The sequence below is a fragment of the Athalia rosae genome, chromosome 1 (assembly GCF_917208135.1).
Source record: "Athalia rosae chromosome 1, iyAthRosa1.1, whole genome shotgun sequence".
Taxonomy (NCBI): Eukaryota; Metazoa; Arthropoda; class Insecta; order Hymenoptera; family Athaliidae; genus Athalia; species Athalia rosae.
Genome location: NC_064026.1, coordinates 931,994 through 958,849, shown reverse-complemented (window position 1 = coordinate 958,849; position 26,856 = coordinate 931,994). Strand labels below are relative to the sequence as shown.

Here is a 26,856-nt window from a genome sequence, read left to right as displayed (position 1 = left end):
TGTAAAAGAAAAAGGAGACACATTCGGAAATTATCCCTTTTTAAATGCAAGCTTCATTCCCTCGAGACTCTCCGGAACCACCGATCGTATTTTACAATCAATCCACCGAAAATTGGAGGACCTTTTTGATCGCGCGTAATTTACTCCCCCGAATTAATTTCCGCAGTGAGGGGATATGATCGCGTCTACTGTACGCGTAATTCGAGGTATACGGAAAACATTGGCGAATCAAAATTGACCGAGGACTCTATTCGGACGGTCCTACGGGGTAGTGGTGGTTCGTCGTAGAACGGAGGTGGAAAAAAAATCTGGAAATACTTTGTCGACCGTTCGGGGTCCGTCGGAAGAGCAAGACCGCACTCTCGAGTCGTATAAATTATTTAAGCCAATCAAATCTCCCGTTTCACGTACGCCGCGTGTATCACGCCCTCGTATATACCAGGGGAGATAATAACTTTGACCACAACTTTATTATGGCAGCACGTACTATATATTTCGTCCTCATTCGGGTTGATATTTTCCCATCCTTTATAGGTGTCATTTTCTGCGATAACATTTATCGTCGATCGGCTATTCACAATTCGTCGATACAGCCGTACAATTACCTACGTAAAATAATCACCTAAAGGGTAATTGTATCGATAAAATTTTTTCAACTGAAATTTAACGCCGCTCCGATGCCTTGCACCGGCATCAAATCTTTACTGTCCATATTACTATAATATTATCGTTTATATTCTACACATACATAAAGACATAAAGGCAAAACATTGGCGTTTTTTTTTACAACGACGATAAATGACGGAATTGATGTTAAAAAAACAAAAAATAGGAAAAAAATAAAAATCTTATTCGTGAAACGGTGAGACTTACCGCAAGGTATATGAAACTGAAAATATCGGCCTGTAGCTAATAGGTGAATGTAGTAATTACTCACCTGAAACAGAGAAAAAAAATGTTCAATTAGTCGATCTGTCAAACCCACGCGCATAAAATGCCTGCGGCGTGTAAAAGTTACGAAGCAGAAAACCAACAGAATTCTTCTCCTTCCAAAATACCTCGATACTCGTTATCGCATATCATACCGGCGGAAGGAAAAACAAAAAAATGGTTACAAGGTCTTCTTGTAGTTAAAAGTGATTGAATTTGTTTCGTCGAAACATTCCAACCCCCGGAGCTACGCGTGATATTATACTTCGCTTGTGTGTAGGTATACGTAACGGAACACGCGCAACGATCTAGTTCGATCTGACAATGAATTCGTTGATCTGGTTTTTCTGCTCGGTCCGTAAATGTAAATGTGAACTTGTTACCGGAATTAGCTTTCGCGTGTATACCGCGTGAATTTTTTGGTTTTCGAATTCTTGCATCGAGAGAGGAGATCATTCATTTCAGTTTGATTCGTCTGTTCATTTTTGATTGAAATTTTTTTTTTTTTATACTTCTCAATCAGCACGAACGTTTGGTCGAATGTTTGGATAAAAAAGTACACACACGGGACGAAATACTTGATTTTCATATTCGTAGCCGAAGTCACGGACGATGAAATGTATACCCTGGTACACGTTCTGTACGCGTAAAGGTGGTTCTGATTTTTCAGCTCTTTACTTTGGTACATCGCATGGGGTAAAATCGATCGAAGATTGTATTGTATGCAAATGTGTTGACGTCGACAAATATTGGCACTGTATAGTCCCAATCATATTGCTTCATAACTCGTATCCATTTTTACACGTATACATGTATACTCGTAGCAGTTTCATGAAAAAGCGCAAATACCACGAAGTCAAATGACATCATTTGTTAACGTTCCGAGTACGTAGACCGTAGATCGTACAATTTTAATGAAATCCATTGAGCGCATGGTTCGCCGCTTACGCCGTATAACCACTCTCAAATTATTCATAACGATCGTTTCATATTCCGCATAAGTGAATTGAATATTAATACCATAGAGTTAATATACCGACAAAAAATAAATACGGAAATCTAGATTTTTCTTCTCTTCTGACCCACGCGTTTTTTTTTTCAATATCCGCGCGATGCGAAGATCGGAGATTTCTCGCGGTAACGAGATAAATTTTGCGACGAGTAACGTTCGTTTTTCGTACGGCGATCGTCAGGCAACTTCCAGGTACGAGGGAAGGCCGTACGAGGACAGAGGCAAAAATTAAAAAAAAAAAAAAAACTGATTTTAACTCGGCAACAAAGACACGCGTAGGGGTAACCGAGTCATGTCGGCGAAATGATCGAAATTGACCCCCGGCATCTCTCGGAACGTTGAAAGGTGATCAGGTTTACAATTCCCTGTTCTTCGAAGAGGCATTGTTTGTGCGATGCATGGGAGATTACAAGGCTGGCAATTTAAAAATTTTCATCATGTGGGTTATCGTATATATACGAAACATCGATTCAACGACGGCGGCACATTTTCCGAACATCAAACAGAAAAGAAAGAAACGCAAAAAAAAAAAAAAAGACTCCGCCCGGTATCGCCGGAAGCTCGAATCTTTTGCCCATTGATAACGACGAGTCTAAAGCAAAGCGCGGACTGCTCGAGTATAGGTCACGAGAATCTTGAACCGGAAAATATGTATAATCTGAATTTTAAAGTGTCCGTTGAACTGAACCGCTGGCAATGGTGCTTTCTTAATGAAGCGAAAAAAAATTATGAATATAATTTTGGGTCACCCATTGCTCGGGTCATGGAAATTTTCTCTCGAACTATTAATGGGAAAAGTTAGTTCGGTATAGAAACTGATAGCGGGAATTCTGTTGCGAGATTAAACAGCTAATTCCGCTTTTATAAGAAGGAAAATAATCTCGTATAATGGTGAAAATTGGAAACGATGCGGCGATTCGATACTTCGATGTAAAATTTTACTATATTCCTACGGCGTGCGAGGGAGCTGCTCTCAGGTGGTCGTAGTATCGTTCGGATTTGCATCCGAAGAAACCAAGTATTGAAAGGGTATTCATTTATTTATTTGTTCATCATTTTATTTTCTCGCGTTCTACGCCTCGCGCAACTAGGAGTGACGATATGCGCAAGGTTATATTCTAACGCAACACCAATAGTTGGAATTCCTGAATTTTCTGGAATTCGAGTTATACCCTCGATGAATGTCAGTTTATAGCAGATAATACCGTGTGGATGTTATTAAAAAATATCATTATTATTATTTTTCTAATCATTACACAACTGGGACACAGTCCAGATCAGAGTAGGGGGGGGATGCCCCAATGATACAAGAATATTTGGACCTTCGAATTGCACATATTTGACAACGTGATACGCCGACAGAGGTACGAATACGCCTGAGTATTCCAATTTTATAGATTCGTTCATTCGCTTATTCATTGGTCGACTCGACTAACGCCAAAAGGAAAATTCGAGCACACGTTATATTCATCTTATATCATAGAACGTCTGCACAATCTCAAGGGCTCGATCATTCGAGTTTACCGCACCCAGGCTTTCACTCCGGGAGTACTAAAAGGGGATGATATAGCCGCTCACGGATCGAGGAATGAAATTTCGAGCGTGTCACGAATCCTGACAGGATTTCTTTCACGTCTGACAAAACCCCCTCGTCTATCGTTCCGTGAGACGTCGGAATTCTACGCGGATAACAAATCCTGCAGGATGAAGATGTTATTCTTTAAAAGGAGAAACCAAAAAAAGCCCTGACCGGCGAGGGTATCGAGTTGCTTTTTTGTTGCCACGGAGTGAGAGGTCGTTCCGAAGTTTTATTTTCAGTTCCTTCCCTCCGGTCATCCCTGTTTTTTTTCCACAGTGTATTTATATCGCTGCGCTCCTAGCTCGGGCGACGCACGTCGTTATTATAAATTCTTTGTCGATTCTCCCCAGTTTTCTCGGTGCCCAACGAACCTGCGGGTGCTCTTCCAACGCGAGATAACTGGATGCGCGGTGAATCTACGCGTATACAAAGGGATATCTCGACTGACCTACTCCCGTAAGTGTCGCGTGTCTTCCTTGAGCTACATGTACAGCGACAGGGGGCTGCCCCCGATTCCTTATAATACGAAGGTTAGTCGAGCGAAGAGAAAAAGAAAACGTTCTCCGTTGTACCCGGACGCCTTAACTCCGCTATAGACGCTGTTGCGAACCACTCAGAGATAGTTGGCGATATCCGTTACTGATTCACCGGTACCTACCTAGGAGGAACATTTTCCTCTCGCTCTTCTTGCGTATTTCGAAGAGAAAAGCAAACCGTCCAGCCAAAGATCTGTACACGCTCGATTCGACCTCCGCCACCGTCGCCGCGAGACACGCGATAAGAAAGAAAAAATAACCAAGCGAAACCTATTCGTCTAGCTCCCGCGATATTGGAACGATTTCGAATTATCTCACTTACACAATTTATTTCACAGATATATGTACGTCGAAGAAATAACGACGTTCGTTCTCGACTGGATATTCCAATTCTTCCAAAGTCAGGCGTGCGCGTGAAAACCGTGGCGGCAAAAAAGGCTGTCCAAAAATTATCCTCATTACGCTGGCAATTTTTAACAGCTTTACCGAGGAACGAGTCGGAAACCCAGAGCTCATCAATTTTGAATATAGCTACTCCTTCTCGGCTTTACGGCCACGTGGTGGGTACCGGTAATACCGCAGCTTCCGGGCGGATACAAGTTGGCGTAAAATTCAATACTTCTGTTCCGCAGGCGCAATTACGCGGGAATATGGCAAATCACATCGGATGCATGTAGATTATACTTGTGACAGGTTGCGGGTAATAAAATTACTCGAAGTGAAATTAATTCCCGTTCAATTCTATAGGTGAATTGAAATGTTCCGAACAATCGCTGAGCACGGTCCGACGAATATTTGCAATTCCTCTGATTTCGAGGCTCAAGTCGCGAACGAGAGTTCAAGTTTGTACAATGGACGGGCGAAGAGTCTCGATTTGTGTTCAATTAAATGTCCAAAATCTCGAATAGCTACGCCACGGGGCAAAACTCCGAGGGAATAAAATGGCAAATGAGGTGGACGAGAGATCGGGAGGGAATGCGAACGTAAAGAAAAATTAACCCAAAGAAAAGTAATAAACGTATAAAAAGGCCGACAAATGAGTTTTTAACGAGAACATTACGGACGTCAGGAAAGCAAGCGCGTGTAAACTAATGTTCGAGACTACACGCTGCTCTTTAGTCGGAATAAATTTTCATTTGTTTACCATACGCGGTACATAGGCTCATCTTGTACGTGTACTGAGTGTCTTTCGTGAAAATACACAACGACCAAGTATGTACGTATATTCATTTAGAAGATATGGATTTTTTCTTTATCCAGCTTTCCTCCCTCCCCCCCCCCCCCCCCTTCATATTTGTTGTAATCTTGAGTTTCCGTCAAACGAAGTTAAACTTACTACCGTGTTTTGTATTCAAATACCTACGGAAGAAGTATCCCCGTCAAAAGGCGAAAATAAAATTCGGCAAACAAAATTCAACGGAATCGGCAGATTCGCAAGGTGCTCTTTCAACTTTTACGCGCATGCATGTTATTTATATTCGTGTGTCGGTACGTACGTACGTACTATGCGAAAATAACCGCTTCAACGGTCGAGAAATTGAAAAGCTAACGAATTGCCTCCGTTAAATAGAGATGAGATCGCGAAGGAGTCCACTTTATCAGGACGCAGTTGAACCTTGATTTATACACAATTTTCAAAAAGGCAAGACATTTTCATTCCGTACATAAACGATACATTCTTTCAAATCTGGCTCACGTCTAACAATAAATCCAAAGCAATAAATCTTCGCTGTAACACAAGTGTGATAATTATATTTGTCTAATTTTTTTTACCTTTATCAGAGCGCGTTGCAGAGGTAATTTCCATACCTGAACAGGATCTCTAGTGGGGATCATTTCCGATACGGCTAATCTGGGTAATCGAGTCAGCTCACATCGGTTTTTAATTTAACCGTACGACGTACAGGTATACTCGTGGACGCGCTTGTACAATTACAATAACTAAATCCCATCCAGCAGGTGTAAGTCTGAGACGTGGTATGGGATAACGCAGTGAGGAAGAAAATTTGTCAGAGTCGACGTTATCTCGCTTTAGGAGTCCCAGGGCACGAGAATAGCTTGAAAACTTCTTACGAAGTAGAAACGAGTTTCGTATCCGATAGATTTTTCATCATTCCCAGGTCTCTACTTGAGAATTTAGAAGCTGCCGCCTGTCTCCCATCGAAAACTACGTTTAACACTCGGATTTCACCTAACGTACCTGTTATACCTGTAGAAGTGACTCTGATATTACACGAAACTCCCGTCCACGGTACGTGGCGATTGCAAATACACGGAGTGAACATGAAAAGTAATTGCACTAATTTCGGCGGTTCGCCTTTCACGATTGTAATGATTTATCACAATATTCGCACAGTTCTCGATGACCAATGCTACAGCCTAATGAACGTAAATAATAACATAATTCGTTCGTTGTACGTATGAAATAATTGAATTTGTCCGCACGCGGATATCAAGCCCAATTATTGGCCGGCTTCGGTGTTGCCGTAGCGTCGCAGGTATCCGATAGATCCCGATAAAACGTACCCGTTGCGAAATATAACGCGTGTTGTACGCAGATCAGGTTTCATCGTCAATATCGATATCAACGCTCGTATACATCCGAAGGTTTTCGAAACACCGTCGACTGTAGAGGGTAGTCCGGTTAATCTGCCCTGATTTAATGCTCCGCAGATAATACGGTTGTCCTGCGCTAAAACGGATACGTCTGGTGTATGTTCAGATTTCACAGAACGTGAAAAATTAATTATCGAAATGGCTATCGATTGAAACGCGAACTAGCGACGTGCGTCTGTAAGGAGCAACGTGAAAACTCGCGTTACCTTCGCACACTGCGGAGTTAAGCATGTAAGCTCTCTGTACGCAGGAAATGCTCCAGGGAGATATTCAGGCGAGATAAAACAGCGTAATCTACCCCAGGATTATCCAGAGTCTCGTACAATACTGCAAATTACACGCTATAGCGCACGACGCTATTGCATAGTTGGAAGAGCTTGCCATAACACGGGACGATGAAAAGGAAAGTAAAGGGGCAAAAAGGTATGTACGAGAGGAAAAGGTATCTTCAGAGAGCGATAACCGGGAAACGTTTTTCGTTGCACTTGATGAAAGTCACACCGATATGGTAATCTCATAGGCAAATGTGGCATTAGGTGAGGAGTGAAGTTGGACGAGTATAACCAGAGATACCCGTTTTTCGTTTATGTCCTCGTTTTTATTACTTTTTTTTTTTTAATGTACATGTAAATGGAACTCGCAGATTAAGAGCTGATTATGTACGGCGACGCGTTGGCCGCATGTGCGATAATTTTCTACGGAAATGTTGTACTCGATTAAATATTGTTCACGTTTGCGCCGCACGGTCCACCGTAACCGCAGATTACGTTCGTCGGATAAAAAACGAGAGTTACATTGGAAGGGAATGTTATCGAAGGCCTAAACCTTCCGAAAATAGCCTTCGAATTCTCGAATCTTTCCGACGGACGGGAGAAATTGTAGCGTGGGTTTCTTATAAAATTTTTTCGAAAACAACGCCATTCCAAATCGGCTGTAGAACTTTTATTCCAACTCCGAGCAGCGGGACGGAAGTACTCGAAAAGAAAGTTTATCGGGTGGGTAAACTAAAATTCGAAAACATCTCTACGCAAGTGCCGACAGATCTGAAACTCTACCTGTACTTCCCGTACCGAAACATTCGCTTGGACGGACTATAGCTCTCGAGTGTTGAGCTGTTATATTTCCCACCGAAGAAACTACCGAAAGACTTTTACGTGACTAGACTCTGTTATGTTAGACGCTGCCGTGTACTTTTTATGCTAAATCCTCGGCGAATATCGTCTTTCTTTCTATTCCTCAAAAATACCCCATCAGCGAGATATCCGTGAACGCGCCCTGCTATGGTTTAAAAGTTGACATCGTGATCGAATTAACTCCTCGTCAATCGATTTCACCTTACTTCGCCCCTAGGAATACCAGAAAGTTACGGGTAAAAATCAGGCCTTTTCCCCGTTCCGTGTATTACTCACAAGATTTTTCTTCAGCACATTTGAAGTCAGCACTAAAGTTTCCCTCTGTCTTTTGATGAGCCTGCTGAGCCTTTGGGTCCTTTGGGCGCAAGTCAGGGGCTCCCCATCGTCCGTGCACTCTTCCATTCCGACGTAGACCATTTCCGAGAAATCGTCTTCCGGTTCTTCGGCTGGAGGACTTTGTTTCGGTGTGACGGTACTCAGAGGTACCATTTTGGCGATCAAAGTCTCGCTGCGAACGCTCCAATTTGAACCGCCGTATTTTTTCAAGTTCATCAGATCGCCGATGCTGCCTCTCACCTGATTGGTTAGTTGCAAGTTTGTCCTTGACAGGGCGGGAGAGTGCGGTACCGATTCCGATCCCTTTTCTATGGACCTTACGATATCCGGCAGCGTTTCCTTATTTTGGATCTTGTCCAGATCGGACAGCGAGGAACCTCGTCGTATTCTGTTCCTCGATTGGATGTGTTTGTCTTTCAAAAGTTTTTCCCGCTCCTTGTGGACGCTCTTTGCCGATATTGACGACCTCATGGCAAAGAATCCGGCTTTCAAAGGAAAAAGTAATGCCCATTCGGTTGACCTATCTTTGCTCTCCATTATTATCGATTGACGTTCTTTATTTCAGAGGAATAATAAAACTCCCATCTATTATCTCTCAACGGTGATTCCAGAAGAGACGCGTAATAATCAAAGTTCGCTACGTCGACGCCAAAGCTTCTGTCAAAGCACTCAAACTTATTGAAATAAATATAAAACTCCGATTCAACCATCACCGCAGCGTTCGAAAAATTAAACTGTTCTCACGTTCTCTTCACATTCAATCAAAATGTCACAACTTTTCTCCGCTCGCAATTTTTTTTTCATACCATAATTTGCTGCACTTATCAATTCCAAATCCTATTTACAGAAATTTTGAACACGTCGTTAAATCACTCGCTTTTTGGCGTCGGGTCACATTTCTCACGAGGGTTTTTATCGTCCCGATAGGTAACGTCCGGTTGCGTCGTGACACATTTCCGCTGCGATTTCAACGAACACCGATACTCAGATTATTGTACCGGGAGAGTTCTCAACTGGTAAAATACCTTTTCGCAAAAGTTAATCTTTCCAGTGCTTTTAATTTCGCTGTTGATATTACTGTGCTTATTGTTATAACTGTTATTGTGATTATGTTTTTCGTCGGTGTACCGTTATCCAGAAGTAAACTTTTACCGATACCACATCGTTCGCGATTATTCTTGGATTATTTCCCCAACGACCCGATCACAACTTATCGCCTAATTAACGGTCGCGAAATCGCGTATAATTTTATCGGTATTATTTAATGCACATGTGCGCACGTGTTTTTTCTCCTTTTGTTACATTTTTTTCTCGTAAACGATGAATATCGTGCGCGTGCAGCGGGCGGGTTCTTTCGTTACTTCGCTATTTTGCTTCCCTCGTGAACGACCGAAGAGTTTCTGCGTCCACATATGGCGATGCCTGGCTAGGCAGTGCGAATACGATGTAGATTATACGCCATCCTCTGACGGGGACCTCTCACAGAGCTTTTCACTTAAGTTAACACAACCACCCCTGACGATTTACCCCCATGATCACCGCGGGTCCTCGTTACCAACACTTCCGTCTAATAAAAGCTAATAACGATCGATAAATAGATTTTACTTTCAGCTTCTCTGCAGCTTCACGTACTAGAATTACCAAGTGAATTAATTCAATTATAATCGAGGTGAATGCGCGATGATATTATCAAGGGCAGCTGTAGGTGAACAAAAAAAAAAACGCAGGGGAATTGAAAAAAATGTACGTATGGAAAAAAAAAAACTGGGGGTGAAGTAAACTCGTTGGTATTCAAAATTAGAAATAAACCCGAGGGGGAAAAAGTTTTATTTAATTAAAGCGTGTAAATCAAATTCTATCCTCCTTTTGGGCGGATAATTATTTCAGCACAATGCGTCGGGTTGCTTTGATTCTAAGATGCTACGACGATGGCCCGGAGAAACTTTTGACGAACGAGGACCCGAGACCCCAATTTTCGAGGAAAAATGGAACCTAGTGTAACCCTCTATAACCATTCTTCGAACACACCTTAACGCACACGCAGGTGGTGTCTTTGCATCTTCGAACCTTCGACCTTTAGATTCAACCTTGCACGGCCGACGTCTCTCTCACAGGAGAAAATCACCCTTTGAACCGTACCCTCAGAGCACATGTGTATAGCATCTTGGGACTGATATGCTCCGGAATAAAGAGATGGCTCGTAGACCGAATATTTTTCCCTCCGATTCCCCGAACCGTTGCGCATCATTTATCTTCCGAACATTGTTATTAGCGTTATTATTCGCTCGCTTCCTTCCTTTTTTCTGTTTTTTTTTTTTTTTTTTTTTTTTTTGATCTTTTTTTTCAATACAAGGTAGAAAACCGTACACGGCAAGCACCAATTATACACTGAGTGTACGTGGACCGGTGCGTTTAAACTGATATGACGGATGACTCGCGTGGGAGACACGACCTTGTCGTAAAGGTGATACCGCGGCCTAACCGACTACTTGTTATACGGGCCATTCCGATTGTTACATACTGAACACGTTTGACCCACATTGATTGTCACCCCGATGTTTATTCTTCACTCCGTTGTACTGACAAGTCTCAAGTTCACACATAGATATACGTACAGCCGCTTGTTCGCATGTTCTTACACTCTTATTTGGGTACTTGACGCGCGATCGAAATATTTCGATTTCTTCTCGACTTTCAATCTTTTTTTTTTTTCTAGTCCGAGAACTCGATAGATAAGATAGATAGATTATCGTTGTTCGACGTCCGAGAGATGTTACATTATTCAACCTATTCAGACACCCTTGCTTCGTCCGCCATACCTCGATTGGCAGATTACACTTGTGACACTAACGCGTGATAATTTATGATCATATGCTGGTAGTTAGCGAAATAACCTGTCAGGTTCTTTGTAGATTCAACTATAAAACAGTGTGCACTCTAGTTTCAACAAATGCTGAAACGTTATTAACAACTAGAACACGCTCGATAAATCATCGCTGTGACAATATGGATATTCCCGGTATACCACTTGATCGCTAATGAGCCCGATGATCGATGAGAAAATCATTCTATGGCCATTCGATCTGCGTTGAATTTACCTACCCCTATGATTTGGATGAGAATAGAATTCGCTCGAGAGTTCATCGACTCTTGTCCAAAATACACAGACGCCAAAAATACCGTCTAAAACTTTGACCGCCTAATCGTACGTCTACATTCGTATCGGGGTGAATTTTCAGTATTTTGAGGAATCCAATACCCGACTGTTTATCTAAAACGTCGACATAATTCGTCGTCAACCGGAACGCCCTTCGTACGATCGCATACGGAGAACGGAGAGCAGCGGCTCATCACACACGGGCGTTAATGGAATGATCGTGTAGGCCGCGTTAATCTGAAGCAAACAATGCGAGACTCTACGGAGTTGTTAGCGCTCAGGTCTCAGCTGCATTTGAAACTTGACAATCTGAACGACTGGCCAGCAAATTTGATAGCAGAAAATAGGGAGCGGAACAAATTACTTCAGAATTAATTAACGCGCAGACGACCATATAATTACAGGGTCCGGTGAATCGGAAGTAAGGAGATGGCTCAGCAAATTCAGCGCAGTGATTCGAGAACGCGTGAAATTCCTCTGCATCAACAGATTTCTTTATTCGGAAAACCTCTGCGTCGGATCGGGACGAGAGTCGCTCGAGAGACGCAAAACAGAGGGAAAATCAACCGAATTGCAATGAGAGCTTGCTTACGGGCGATAGCCGGATCTATATATCCTGATGTTCGCATTTGAAAATTTTACACGTAAAAACCGAGTAATAAGGGTATGATAAAACCCGTGCGACAATTGAACGAGTTCTCGAAAAAGTATGACCAAGTCTCGTTGAATCGATTCGTTTATTTATTCTTATTTTCAATTAAGAATCTTCGTCTCGATAGGATTATCTTCGATGATTCATTCGCCCGCTCGCTCTTTATCATAACCAGCGCCATTTACTTTTTGGAAAACGTTCTTCAAAGGTTTCATTCAACTTTGACGAAGACCTTGGCTTCCGTACAGGGTGACTAATCTCTGACAATGTCATTCCCCGACTACGAAGGATCCGTGAATGCGGGTCGCGAGTGACGGAGAACCATGGTCAGAGGCGGTTCGTATCTTGGTTGACGTATACGGTATTGTATAGTTGTAACAGTGATTTCGGATATCCGCGGAATGATACTCGATCAATCTATTGTCGCGAAGAGGGACTCGAAATCGATGTCATTTGTTCGTGACTCATGATTGTTTGTATGAGACGTGACGGTTGCACGGCGAACGCGACATAGGAACCCCCGACGGAACCCCGACGCGAGGCAAAATACGGAAACTGAATCCGGAAGGATTGTTATCAGCTCCGCATGGATATAGTTTGTGATAAAAATGTCAACCGTATCTGAATCATAACTCGGAACGACAGATGGTTCGACGGACAATTCGAGATAAACTTATTCAATAGACTCACGTTTAACTGCATGATGATCTTGTTGTAAGCCCAGTGCCACCTCTGCTTCGGTGTCATCTCCGCTCGTTCTTTCAGCTGCGTTGGCACAGGTACCGATCCAACCAAGTCCAGGATATCCTCGTCCGCGGGTGGTTCGGGTGGACTCCTCGGGGGTGTATCCATCTGAACACTTTCGTCCAAGGAGGCCTGTTTCGCCACGCTCCCTGAACGGATATAAAAAAAAAAAAAAAAACTCATGAAATTTCCACGTGAGATGCTATGAACCGGTTTAATTTTCCGAAATGAAACGCAGACGTACCTTGAGGACTTATGGAATGAGACCTGGGTGGTGTTCCCTTGTAGGGTTCGACCAAAGAATTTTCCCTGGAACCCCGTATCATTGCTTCTTCTCCACGTTGGTATCTAGATAAGATGAAGAACGGTGAAAATCGATGCTTCTCCGATTTCAATATACCTACATCCGAACTGATCTGCCGGGACTTTCGTTCTACAACGATTGCCCGAACAATCGAATTTATCGGCATTATCTGTTAATCTACGAGTATATGCAAATACTCCATTAATCGCGATAAGTCGTCAGGTGCCACATGGCTTATGATAATTACCTTTCGAGTGTTTCGTCTCGCATTTTATATTCCCCGTTTACTGTGTTACTTAAAACGATGTCCGTGTCCTCCATCGAGTCTTGCTGCTTGAAATACCCCCTCTGGTAGCTCTCCGCCCTCGAAATAGGTTGCGGGGCGTTGAAATTCTGCGCGTACGGTCCACCCCTGGACAATTCCCTCTGTTGATACGAATCGGTTCTGTTCAACGGCGGCTTGAAACTTTCCTGAGTCACGGACCCGTACGAATCTTTTCTAATCGACTGCGAGTACGAATCCTTCCTCGATAGATTCTCGTACGAATCCTCTCTCGACATGTGATCGGAGGCGTAGGAATCGCCGCGGATTAGTTTCGGTTTTTGCGAGTGTACGGAATGCTGACTCGTCATGCTCTGGTGCGACATTTGCGAGTCTTTTCTTCGCGGTTCGCCCGGTATCGCGTCCTGGTAATCGTCCTCCATGATTTCAGCCTGGTACGAATCCGTCCTGGTCAAACGTTTGCCATTGGCGACCGCCGACCCGTTGTGAAACGCGGCGCCCGTGACGGATCCGTTGACCTGACCGCTCGGCACGTGGTTCGCCATTGACATCGAAATCGAAGTCTGAGGCTGCGAGGTTTGACCCTGGATATGACCTTGAGGAGAGTCCACGAGCGTCGCGGCCGCGGGACTCGAATCCCCGGCGGTCGAATACTCCGAATACGCCAACCTGGGCTGACTGCTGCTCATGGAACTAATCGCCGTTTCGAAGGACTCTTTGAGCTCGTCGTCCCTCGATTCCAAGGAGTCGGTATTTTGCTGCTGAAGGGGACTGGCTTCCCGCTTGACGAGCCGCTTTTTCCTCGAGGAACCGAGTGGGGAGATTTCTTGATTGTCCTGACTGGGGTAAAAGTATTCGGATTCACTCGAGGGATAGCCGTTCGACTTGGTCTGGCCCCTCGGCGTCGTCACCGAGAGCTCCGGCACTTCGCTCTGCCGTCTTTCCGTTCCCGGCTGCATCTCGTTATCCTTGTACTTATCGAACGATCCCTGGTAAGAATCTTGATAGGAATCTTCGTAAGGCTCTTGATAATCTTGGTACTGATTTTGATAATCGTTCTTGTAACCGTCCTGCCCGAATTCACCCTGTTGCACCTCGCCATCGTACGTGTCCTTGTACGCCGTGTTGTCGTATTGCCCCTGATAGATTTCCGGTTGTTTGTACGATTCCTGATCGTACTGGCCTTGCGAAATGGGTACCGTATGCTCCTGATTAAACCCATCCTGATAACCGTCTCCGTAGGTCCCCTCGGAAGTCGGTACGTTATACCGATTATCGTATTGATCCGCATACTTATCCTGGTAATTATCCTGCCCCGTTTCGTAAGGTTTCTGATAAACTCCTGGATCGTAGGTTTCCGAAACGTTGTTCTGATCGAAATTCTCCTGGTACTTCATCTGCGACAGATTCCCTACATTTTGGTCATAACTTCCGGATGTTGGTGGGGGGTACTGAGAGTCGTACCGGTCCTGGTACGGTTCCTGGTAATTATCCACCGTCTGTTTGTACGGATCCTGATACTGCGTTTCGATGTTTCCCTGTAACCGCGGCTCCTGATACGACTGCTCGTTCGTTTGCATCTGCGTTTTTTGGTAGTAGGGATCCTGTATACTCTCGCCGTAGTTATCGAGGGTGGTTTGTTGTTCGTAGGGAGCCTGGTAAGGTTCCTGATAGCCGAGAGCGTTGCTCTGGTCGTAAGTTTGCTGCGACGACGGATACGCCGGATCTTGGTACGGTAAATCCTGATTGGTAATATTCTGGTCGTAAGGTTGCTGCTGGTATTGATCAGTAACTACTCCTTGATTATACAGTCCTTGACCAGTCGCCGCGTTGTACGTCGTTTCGCTCGAGTAGTCGGTGGTGTAAGACTGCGTGTACGACTGTGAGAAGGACGAGTCCTTGAGCCCGAGATAGCTTTCCCCGTAAACATTATCCGTATAAATATTATCCTGGGGTAAATTATCTTGGCTCTGATATGCGTAATTATAATCCTCGTTGTAGTCGGACTTGTAGTAGCCCTCCTCGGACGGGGTTCTCGTTCTCGGCAGTTGCCTACCGGGCGTCGCGGGAAGAGATGCTGGCTTTTTAGCGACCATAATGCTGCTGGGTTTCGTCGGTGTCGGTGGCAACTTCTTCCCGGTGCCTTCCTGTCGCGACATCGGCCTACGCTGTGCTTGAAGGTTTTTTCGACGCCGTGACGTTGGTCCGCTAAAACGAAGAAGAGGAAGTAAGAAAGAGGGTAAATAAAATAACAACACCGCGTTAATTAAAGGCGTGGGCAGATAAACGTGCCGGATTAATTTCAACAATAATCGACAGGCTCTGCGTCGCCACTGTAGGAAAGTTTTCTATCCGCGGTTTCACGAATTATTCCCCTCTGCCGTTAATTCCGTAAATCTTTTGGAATTGGGTAAAGATTGTTTCGTCGCGGTGTACGTTCTGACTCATCGCCGTCGACGGAACCAAGTTGATAAATTGTCAGCCCTACAGCTATTTCGTCGGGGGTCTAATTGTAAGTACCGTGTGGAATAATCTGTAAAGTCTACGGAGCCTATAACAAAGTTGAATCGTTAGACACGAGTAGATGTACAACGCATTAATTTTCCGTGCGCTAAAATATTATTCGGGAATAGAATTCTCATCCGAACTTTTCCGATAATTCCACAAACTTAAAAGCCTCACGTGATTTTATAATCCTCACCGTATCCGGGGAAAACTTGAATAACAAACTGGAAGACGATCGTTGGATTATCTCCGAGCTAAGCCTCGATTCAAGAGGTATTCCGATCGGAAATTCGGAATATACTTTATTCCACTTCCTTCGGTGTTTCGAGATGTATGAATGTATATTATTCAACGCAGGAATCGCAGACGATATCGAAATCCTGACGATTATTTTTACGACCGCCTATAGAAAGTCAAAGACTAGGAAAGAATACGAGGAAAGCATCTGCATATTCCACTAAATATTACCCTCGGCGATTCTTCGTCGACGTAAATTCTGACTCTGATTTTTATTTTATTCATTCGACTTTTCTCAAATTCATGAAACGGGAACAAAAATTCACGCGTACCCCGCTGAGACGGAATTATCGAGTCAGTTTCTCTCGCCTGACCGAACATACGACCTTCTATAAATGAGATCCCGCTTATCTGTCAATGCAGATGAGAAGCATTCGATCCTTAACACGATCCGACACGTGGGTGAACCCTGGACAGACTTTAGCAACATTTACAAACTAACTTTCTAACAAAAGCTGAACACCTTGTTATAACATTTTCCCTTCAAAATAATAATCTCAAGCCCTTCAAAGTTTCTACTCCTCTTGCCACGGGGCTACAAACTTTTCAGTCGGTCCACAAACGGTAATGTCAATCCTACCTATTCTACCCTTCACCCTGACATTATCCGTCAGTCGACCGAACCCCGAAAATCCCTCAAAACATGGGAAATCACACGTTTGATTTGGACTGTAACTAGATTTGAAAAACCTCCCCCCGGGAATAAAATTTGTCGTTCAAGTTTAACCCGATCAAAAAAAAAAATTACCCATAATCCATTTCTTCGGAGTCATAACTGCGTTGCCTGGTAACCGCCGGCCTGTAGTCTGGCCTATGAATACCGATGCTGGACGCTGGTCTCTGAGGAAGATTTTTTCTACGGTTTCGAAAATTTTCGTAATGAGTGCTACCGGACGGATACCATTTCCCCCCGCTGTCCCATTGTCGGTCTTCCTCGTCTTGGCCGTACCTGAAATCGTTACGGTAAGAATCGGTGATATCGAGGAGGAAATAATACGAATGAGAAATTTATTTCGCTGAGAACGGATCACACCTCGCGTATAAAATAAATTTATCGTCAATTAATTTTCGTGTAAAATTCGATTTACGCGATACTGCGCTTGAAGCGAATACCTACGTTATTAAAGGTAGGCGACCTCGCTATTGGCGAGCTTCCAGGGGTCATTACTTTCAATTTCAACGAAAAATCTGCCGTTTGCCGTATCAACCGGTAAATAAATCGGGATTTTTCGTTATCCGGAAGGGATAATATCGTTTGAAAATTTTCAAAGCTAAGTCGATCATTTTCAAAATCATGGAAAAATTTCCATCACTCCGAGAGAAGAATAGCAATTACTTCCATCGATGGCGCGCTAATACTTCAGACATCGTCGAATTATCGACGGCCTATTATACATTCTGAATTTATTCGAACGTCGTTAAATTTCTCTTTGTTTTCAATTCCTCATTACGAGTACCATGTCAAGCCTCACCTCTCGTCCTGGTAAGCGTACCCCGTAACGGGGTCGTAATATTCGTTATAGCTACTATCCGTAAAGCTTTCCGGGTACGTTGTGCTCAGCGTCCTTCTCCTCGTGTCCGTCGTCGTCTCCTGATGCTGGTTGTTCAAATACGAATCTTGCGGGTAATGCGAATGCTCGTCGTACAGCGTCGTTTGTCGTTCCAGCGACGGCCTTCGATGGGATCCCGAATAGCGAACGTCTGAAAAATTTCATAAAAATGATTTTCGTACGCGATCGTTGGCCAACTACGGGAAAGCCAAAAAAAATTCCAGTCTCCAACCACACGTGGAAGTAACGCATGCGTTCGTCAAAGATTCTTCGGAGCATTGCGGTCTTACATTAGCTCCGAGAATGAAGAGGCACCTGGGGAGGTGGAGAAGGGGGAAGATCGATAGATTTATTTCCACAATAAGTACCTCTTTTTTTCGAGGCCATACTCGTCGTCGTGCTCGTGAGAAAATCCAATTCGCTGAAAATACTGCCTTCGCCCGTCGCGGTCCGTGTTCCGTGGTAGTCTTGGTAACCTTCGCTGTACCACCCGTCCTGACTGAAACGAGCGAGAGAATATTATAAGAAATTGTACCCGGTTATCAACGGTCGTTAATTACATGCATTTCTATTTTTCAGTTTCCATTCGAATGATCGATCATTGTTTCAGCGATGAAAATGCATTTTGCGGCGATACCGTTGCGGAGGCTGCTACTAATGGTTCAAAATATGCACGCGTTACGTGTGTAATATTGGCGAAATTTTAGCAAGCGATTCAATTTAATATTCGACCAACTACGGATGCAATGGGATGATACGATCTGTGTGTCACATAATGACCGAATATCGAATTTGCATCGGCCAGATGCGATGACCTGCGGGAATTTTAAGCGTTGCATACATCGATTAAAATGATAATTCAGCCTGATTGATTGATGATGACGGTGTTCAATTGCGTGTAATAAAGTGAGCGTAATAAGAAATCGAATCAATGCAATTCGGACGGACGAATGAAAGTACATGAAAATTGTAATGAAACGACGCGAGACGTGGACACGTGTATATGTTGAAGATAAAAGTCGAGCTGTGGCATGGATGGAGACGTGATGTTAAAAAGATTGAGTAGAAAATTTTGCACGTATATATTTTGTTTTTTTTTTTATTCCCAGTCTCATACCTGTCGTCCTGGTCCCACGTGTGCTTCCGCCGTCTGTTCCATGAAAAATATGGTTTCCGTGTTAAAGAAATGAAAGGAAAAAAAATCAGAAAAACGAATAAAGAAAATCTGCTCATACAATTGACAGATCGTTGTGTAATATTGCGTAACAACCTTCGGTAATTAAAAATCAATAAATATACGTGGTCGATCTATGTCTTTATACATGATCATCAATTCTACATCATTATTCAACTCGGTACACCTGCAACTACACATTGAATACAGAAATTTTTAATAACAATATCCGTGATATACCATCTACCAATTTTCTTCGCGTCTGCTGTGCAGTGTACAAACATTCACAAAATAACACCTTCTTCTACATTCAAATATGCCAATTCTCATAATTATTTCGTAATATCACTATATCGTTACGCGTACACTGCAAACTCCATGCTATGCCGTCAATATCAGCGAATATAATAATTATCGATTCACTCTTTCTAATTATGTCCGGAGAGAGTTCAACGATAGCCAACATGCTTCAACGAATATATTTCCTCTAATATTCTTCGCAGTTATGCCGATATTTTTTGTCCAGTGATTCATCTTTGTTTTTGTTTTGCTTTGCCCCGTAGCTACCGCAGTGTGCCAGAACTACCTCTACAGATACAAACGTACCGCAGAAGAGAATGGTTCGATTGAAAGGAACGAAAGAAAAGAACATGCCGCAGCTTAATATTTTATCAGAAATCAAGATCGTCGAATTCTTATAGCTGTGGCGAGCTACGAGACACCGTCTTAATGATAAGAGTTACGTGCCGTTGACTATACACATAAGTAAGTCAAGTATTTCTCGGGTACCCTAAATAATTAGCACTTGAATCATAGAAACATGTCAGAAGTATTCAAGTATAGGAGATGTGAAGAAGACGAGGAGCGCGCGACCCTCAACCGCGCCGGTTTCTGCCTTGTTATTTTTCTTTACAACTGTCCCTGCAGCCGCACACTGCATATATACATATAGGCTACACAACGCGTTACAAGAAATGGTTTCTTTGTCGAGGACTGGGTTTATCAGACCTTCGTTGGCCTAGAATTCCGAGTTTACAACCCCCGGGGTATTACGGGACTGCCGCTCGAGTGTCCACTTGTCGGCTGAAATGGTCATTCGAAACACAGAGTAGTGGACTCTAAAAGTCTCGACCGACGTCTTTGACGTTTCGAGAATGCATCGGAGAAACGGCTGATTGAATTTTAACGGCCCTTCGATCGTACGTAAATTCCACGCAAACTCTACTTTTACAGCTCTACGTTTGATTCGATACGCCCTCCGGGGCGTGGGATTTGAAATGGAAAGAAAAAAAAAAAGCTAAACCGAAACGAGAATCGCACGAGGAGGTACGGACGGTGGAACTTAGCGCGGTGCCTCGGATTCTCAAACGCGATTGATCGGTGTCTTTGAAATTGTACATGCCTCCTGTGATCGTTGACGCGAGTACCTATACACGCTCCTCGGCACTAGACACATTAGCTTTGTACACGGTTAATTGAATCGCGTTGTCGACCTCCCCTCTGACCTTGACTTTTCATTAAACGGAAGGTTATCAGGACCGTACCTGTATTCCTTGTAGTGCCGTGGCCTGCTGTTGTAAAACAACGGTTCCGAACTTTCCCCCGAATGAGGTGTGGTGTACCTCGCAGGACGCCCTTCTTCGGGGTAAGGTTCATCGTACCTCGGACTGTGACCTCTGACACCGCCGCCTCTTACTGCCGCCAATCGACCGCCAACGGTAGCTGGAATCTGAGGGGAAATTTGTACGACGAGTACGATGAGCAAGGAATACCGGGTTACACGTTTTGAATTTGTAATGCGGCTTCGGGCAATTGATCAAATTCCTGGGAATGAGATTCTAATCGTGAGACAGTTATCGGAAAAACCATCATCCCCAGCGCGATGAATGAACTTGTTAGCGAATAACTACCGAACTGCTGACCGAACGAGTCATTGGAATGGCACCGATTTATATCCTACTTTAAAAATCAATCGAGGCCATCGAAGAAATCAATACGTGGCACGCTTCGTCGGCGAATAGGAAAATCCCTGTACAAAACTAATCGTTTATCCGGTATAACGCGCCGCAGTGAATTGATAACGCCCTCGAGTGTGTATGAAGTTAACAAATTTTTAATTGAAATCGATCAATTTGTCGAATTGGAAAACTGAAACAAGTAAGTAGAGCAGCTGCCAGGGTTTAGTGACGAAACCACGTGGCGAACGACCGCGAGTGTGTTGATTAAAGGATCGATTATACAATAGTATTACTACCTTTATTTCAACGTGTCGCTCACAAGTGTTTTTGTAAACTAAAAACCTATGAATTAATTAACAGAAGGGGATGATGGGCGAACGAAAAGCCACGAATAACGCGTACGAGAGATCCGATAACAATTTTTAGCCTTTCGGTATTCTGACGATTTTCGGGGTGAAAAAATGGGAAAATTTCAATAGTTCGAGCGACTGTTTCCTCGTCTATTTTGACCTCGAATACACTCTTAAATTAATCCACGAATGAAATTAGTTGAAAACAAACAACAACCTGGTGATCGTCCCTCTCGTAACTGTTTTCCCTTGATGTTTCCAGCGACCGTTGAGGAGTGGCCAATTGATTTGCAGCTGTGCGAAACTGGGAGGCGGAACTGTTGGCGCCTTGACCACCAACGGGGTAGTTCAAGTCCGACGTATAGTCCGAATCCTCAGAGTACCCAGCTGAAATTAATCACTTCGATTGCTCAACAATTTCATGACGATGATAACGATGACGATGGCTATGGGAGAGTGAAAGTCATGTAGTTTAGGTACAGCAAAATGTATGCGATGTACGCATCGAAATGAAAAGTATAACAGTGCGGTAAAGGTACTCTGGAACTATGTGCGGTGCTTGATGGAACTTTAATTTTGTCGGTAGTTGTTTGAAAAAAACAAGGAGAAGAGAAAGAAAAAGCTTAGGTTATAGTATAGGAGGAGAAAACCAGTCGCGTAGTTTCTTCGCAAAGTCGCCGAAGGAGTCAAAGAGCAATATCCCCATCTATAGCTGCTCTATTTTTATTTCTATTATAGCTGCGAGTCGCCCGGTCGTTACACGGTAATAAGAAGCACTGCTGCGAACCAAAGTTCCATGAATGGTGACTTTGTGAGCATAAAAAAAATTTGCGTAATTTTTTCCCTCATTTTTCAATAAAGGCTTGAAAAATTTCTCAAGAGCCGTTTGAAATATTTCTTTTTGATGTATGTTGCACAACATCCGTTCATCGACAAAAAAAAAGAGTTGTAATTCGATATGTATATTTGGGCGAGCATATGATATCCACTCTTGAAATGCACGTAGACACGTATACGGACGCATCATATCGCAAGCTATGCCTACTCCCTTTGAACAATTATAATGACTCTCTCGATAATTAACGCTGATAAAAATGAAGTGATTCGTATCCGAGTATTCCAGGAACAGTCCATGAGTTACTTTCGTCAAATTTTCAATCTTCGTATACGTTCTACCTGCGACGTAATATGCTCAACCTTTCAGACGTTCGAATGGTCTTTATCGAACGATCGACGTACCTGAATCGAATTTTACTCCACATATCGACCGAATAACCGGATCCAGTTTGAAATTCAGACGAGTTAACGCGTTCGTGACGTAAAATGGCGAAAGCCTCTCACGAAAATGAAAAAAAAAATTAACATACCTTTATGGACCTTTGACATTTGTAAACGCGGTGATTTTTGTATAAAACTATAGTAACGCCATTTCAGGATATCCTAATTCTATACAATTATCACGTGACAAAGAACACGCGCCACAGCTTCCGATATTTTTCTTTCCCATTTGGTCGATCATACGGCGACAATTGTTCGCGCTGGTCATTTTACCGATCAATGATCAAATCTCGTATTCATATACGGTCTACATATCCTACGTAGCGATACCGCAAAAAGAAATCGATTTTACGGTGATTGCTATGCGGCAAACTACTCGGTATACACGGTGGTTGCAGACTGGCTGGTATCAATCTCTCAATTAGAAATTCACGACGTATCCCGTGTGTAAACTTTTACCCGAGCTCATCAAATCCAGCGGCACGTGTGTACCGAAAAATAAGTAGCGCAGCGCCGTCCGTAGTCGGGCGCTCCGCGTTGTCTGACCAAACACGAGCCCGACTACTGCGGTCTTCTCGAACGGGATAAGAAGGAAAAAACGTATCTCGCTCCGCGCTGCCAATTACGGCGATCCCGTAGCATCCGGCGATGATTCTTCTGTTTTTTCGGGAGGAAAACCGACCGCTAACATTACGACTCGCTCCCTCGTTCGCGCGGGATAACGTTAGACAAAGATATAAATTAACTATTAGTCCTTCTCCTATCTTTGCACAGCACGAGTCATTTGCTCTATAGATTCCTTTCTATTTCTACCTATATACTTTAGCCGGGTTGAATCCCATCGAGAGATATAAGCGGTCGCGCGGACGAGCCGTTTATCTTATCACTGGTGAAAATTTTCTAACCGATTTATGGGAAGAGCCAGGATTTATTATTCGCCCGTTCGGATACCGCGCGTATCGTACAAATAATATAACATCGACGGTTCTGGACTGGAAAAATTCTCGGCGAGGTAATTTATTCAAATAAACCTCTTCCGTTCGAGATGGAAGGGATGCTTTTATATTTTTCGGTAACAATGGGGCGAATTAAATGCGAATATTACAAACCGAAGGTAAAGTGAACTACCCGGCGTCACGCGACGAGCTCCGGTATAGGTACGTAGAAATACGTAATCTTCCCGTGTATTTAAGCTATAATAATCGCCGAATTCACGGAGCGATAATTTGACAGCGTGGGCGTAATGCGACGGCGAGTAAATTATATCCCTGTTACGTGAAAATCAAATTTCTCACAAGACGTAACATCGCATCGCCGGCTCTTCCTGAAAATTTTAAATCCCTCGCGGATCCGAGGTGCAAAAGATACGATATCACGGGCGTAAATAGGGATCGGCGGCGGCTCACCAGATCCTCATATAGAATTGAAGGAAATTTATGGCTCGCCTCATACTTATATGCTTGTCAAGAGGTTTAATAAAAACGGATATTAATGCTTTGAGACGTCTCCCACGTATCACGGAATGAAGAGGGTCTCGTCAGCCGCTCGAGGCGATAAACAAAAGAGCTGCCACTCGAGGCTGCCCGAATTCAGACCCAACTCGATCAAAGGAGAAGAAAAATTATCAACTTTTTCACCGGCAGAATAAGTTATCGAAAATGCCGAGTGAACCCTCAGCAGGATTCTCGTAATAGCCATGAATATATACTCACAATGTCCTATGTACAATATCTGTCTTCGTGCCTGTTCCGCTCTCGCTTCTTGATCCATTATGTTGTTCAGCAGTTCCAGCTTCCTTTGAAGGTCCGCAGCTTCGGTATTTTCTGGGTCTTACGAACAAAAATTGAACAAATTATCGTTTCGATCCCCTTAATTTTTATATACAGACCTATTCGTGTACCGTACCGTACAATTCGACATTGTACGTTTTATCGGGATGATATAATGAAATAAAGGAATAAATGAGAAAAATAACAGACAAATTGATTCTGGAGTACATTTTATGAATCTACGCCGTTTCACCTACACCATCCGCGGGTTTGAATGTGAAAAATGAACCAGCGAAAATGTGAGAAAAAAAAGTTACTCAACCCTCGCGGTTCAAAGCTCGCAACGCTCCGGAGAAATGAACGACGACTAATTGCAAATTTCCAGAATAAAAATAAAAGCAAGAGAATAATAAAACAAACAATTCGAATAAAAGACTTGTTCGTTACTTCGAACGCTCGGCAGACTCATCGTCAAGTATTTCAAAGGTGCGTTTCTCGGGTTTTATCGTGATAGCTACATCGAAATTCCAAACTACCGATTCTCGCAAGGTTTTATCGCATCAGGGTCTGTGCCTACGATCCGCTGTTCAAATATACAATAATCGGCGTGTATAACGGGATTTGAACAAAGCCGGAGGATAAGCGTAAAACTATTATCAGAATTATAATATGATAAATTCAAATCCATCCGAATCTCCGCCGGTTCGAGTGTCTCGAATGATCCGCGTGTACGTACACCCGATATGGAATAGGTAGCCACTTAAACACCGGCATCAACCCGATATCCATATCGGCTCCGAGCTCCGAGCTCATCCATTTTGCATCTATTACTTTTTGCAAACGGTGGTACTTTTTTAAGCGTCGGATGCCGTGTACCGTACCGTAGCGCACCTCTCGCTCGCACTTTAAAACACGGATACGTCCACGCTTGGATTTTGAACTCTAAAGGATTACATCTACTACCGTTTAAAGGCCCCCTTCGATGTACCCGCTGAAAGCCCACGTATACCTACCTATAGTTACTTCATCGAGGTACTCTTTCCGACCTTTACATTTTCCGTCTCTCCGGAGACTTAAGTCAGCCATCTTTACTACAGCTTTTGCAGCGAAACGTCTCGTTTACTTACAAACGTACGGGCGTTTATATTTTTTTTTTCCTCCACACACAGTTGCAACGAACATCCGCCCGGCTGTGTCCTAGGTACTTCGACTATATTATACAGTCAATACCGTGCATGTAATACCTATTTTACTGGAAAACCGTAGCATGTAACGTTTATTTTTACCAGCAAGCGTTGTAACTTTGCACCCTCATCCCCTTTCCGCATGCAATTAGAAAAAAAGGTCAAGTCGCGAAGGGGTCCTCCTCGGCACAGACGTCACGTTATATACCGCGACGACTATATTCATCCTTGGGAACGCTTGTTTCGTGTACGCCATTTTCAACGCGAGTATAATTTTTCCACGAAACATTTCGTCCCTACCTCTGCCCCGCGGAATTTACAGATTCTCACTGTATTTTCTGTCCGTCGTTTCCAAGGGAACGTAATATTCTTGCCGTTAATTAATTATTCATACATATATTTTCATTGAATGTTATCATTATTGGTATTATTATTGTTGTTATTATTATTATTATCATCCACTCGACTATTCGCGTAAACTCGGTCGTTGCGATCTCCGGCGATTTCCGGCTGCCAGAGCATGATGAATACTCGTGGCTCTTCTTTCTCATACCCCGGTCTACGTACCTTTCTCTATATTTCCTTCAGACAGAGGAATGTAACTAAACGACACAAGACATCCCATTTTACATTACTTATCTAATTTTTTATTTTTTTTTTTATTTTTGTCTTCTCTTTGTTTCATTTGCTTTTCTTTTGCCTATTCTTTGATAAAACTTCCAATCCATTTCTTACACCCGAGAAATGAAGCAGTAAAGTTTTTTGTATACATATGTACGGGGGGGGGGGGGGTATTTCTAGGTACTGGAAAGACGAACAACAGCTGTTGGTTCGGAAAATCTTCGAGATGTTGACAAACTTCGGAGTGTATGTCCTGTAGGGGACTGACAGCTGCACCGATTATTGGTTTTTCATCTTTTGAGAGAGGGAGAGAAAGAGAAAACATCGAACGTGACAAAGGAGAGCCCGAATCATCTTCTGATTTTGTATTACGATTCGATGAAACTTTGGAAGAATCGAACCTCGGCATCTCTTTTGGTTCAAAAGTCGGTTCTCGGTATATGTGGTTCGGTTTTTAATTTCCGAAATCGGATTGTTCAGGGTATGCCTTTGTTTCGTGATCATTAAATCACGATACCATGAAACAAATATATATAATAAAAAAAAAACCCGATCATAATAATGACAAAAATAATGCGCCACTAACTTTCAACGACCCTCTAGCAAGGTATCGGAAAAAAATTATCCAAACACTTATACCGCGAACGGAATTCACCTTCGCAGAAGGTTCCCCGGCTTCAATTTATTTCGTTTTTCTCAATTTATTAATTTCCTCCTGCGTTGAATATATACTTATTTGCAAAAAAATATTGATAGTATATAAGTGATATATGTATGTATGTATAATATTTTAATATACAGAAGTTCAGATCTCCGGAGGGTTGCTTCGTTCTTATACGTATAGATATACACTAATCAGCTCAGAGATTTATTTTGTAATTATTATTT

General features: G+C 43.1%; 1 protein-coding gene across 7 annotated transcripts in view; it reads right to left on the bottom strand.

Moving 5' to 3' along the window:
- LOC105693419 (protein unc-13 homolog B) overlaps positions 1-26,856 on the bottom strand; it is a 171,030-nt gene that overhangs the window by 107,546 nt on the left and 36,628 nt on the right. For 6 of the 7 annotated variants that reach the window (XM_020856630.2, XM_048654564.1, XM_020856628.2 and 3 more), the window contains 10 exons: positions 24,107-24,223; positions 21,334-21,503; positions 20,353-20,537; positions 18,752-18,784; positions 18,003-18,133; positions 17,557-17,785; positions 16,833-17,033; positions 13,247-15,490; positions 12,940-13,043; positions 12,642-12,844 (listed from right to left, as the gene is read on the bottom strand). In XM_020856630.2, the coding sequence (XP_020712289.2) occupies positions 12,642-12,844; positions 12,940-13,043; positions 13,247-15,490; positions 16,833-17,033; positions 17,557-17,785; positions 18,003-18,133; positions 18,752-18,784; positions 20,353-20,537; positions 21,334-21,503; positions 24,107-24,223 (3,617 nt within the window). The remainder of the gene's footprint in view (positions 1-12,641; positions 12,845-12,939; positions 13,044-13,246; positions 15,491-16,832; positions 17,034-17,556; positions 17,786-18,002; positions 18,134-18,751; positions 18,785-20,352; positions 20,538-21,333; positions 21,504-24,106; positions 24,224-26,856) is intronic. The other variant, XM_020856631.2, reaches the window with a different exon arrangement.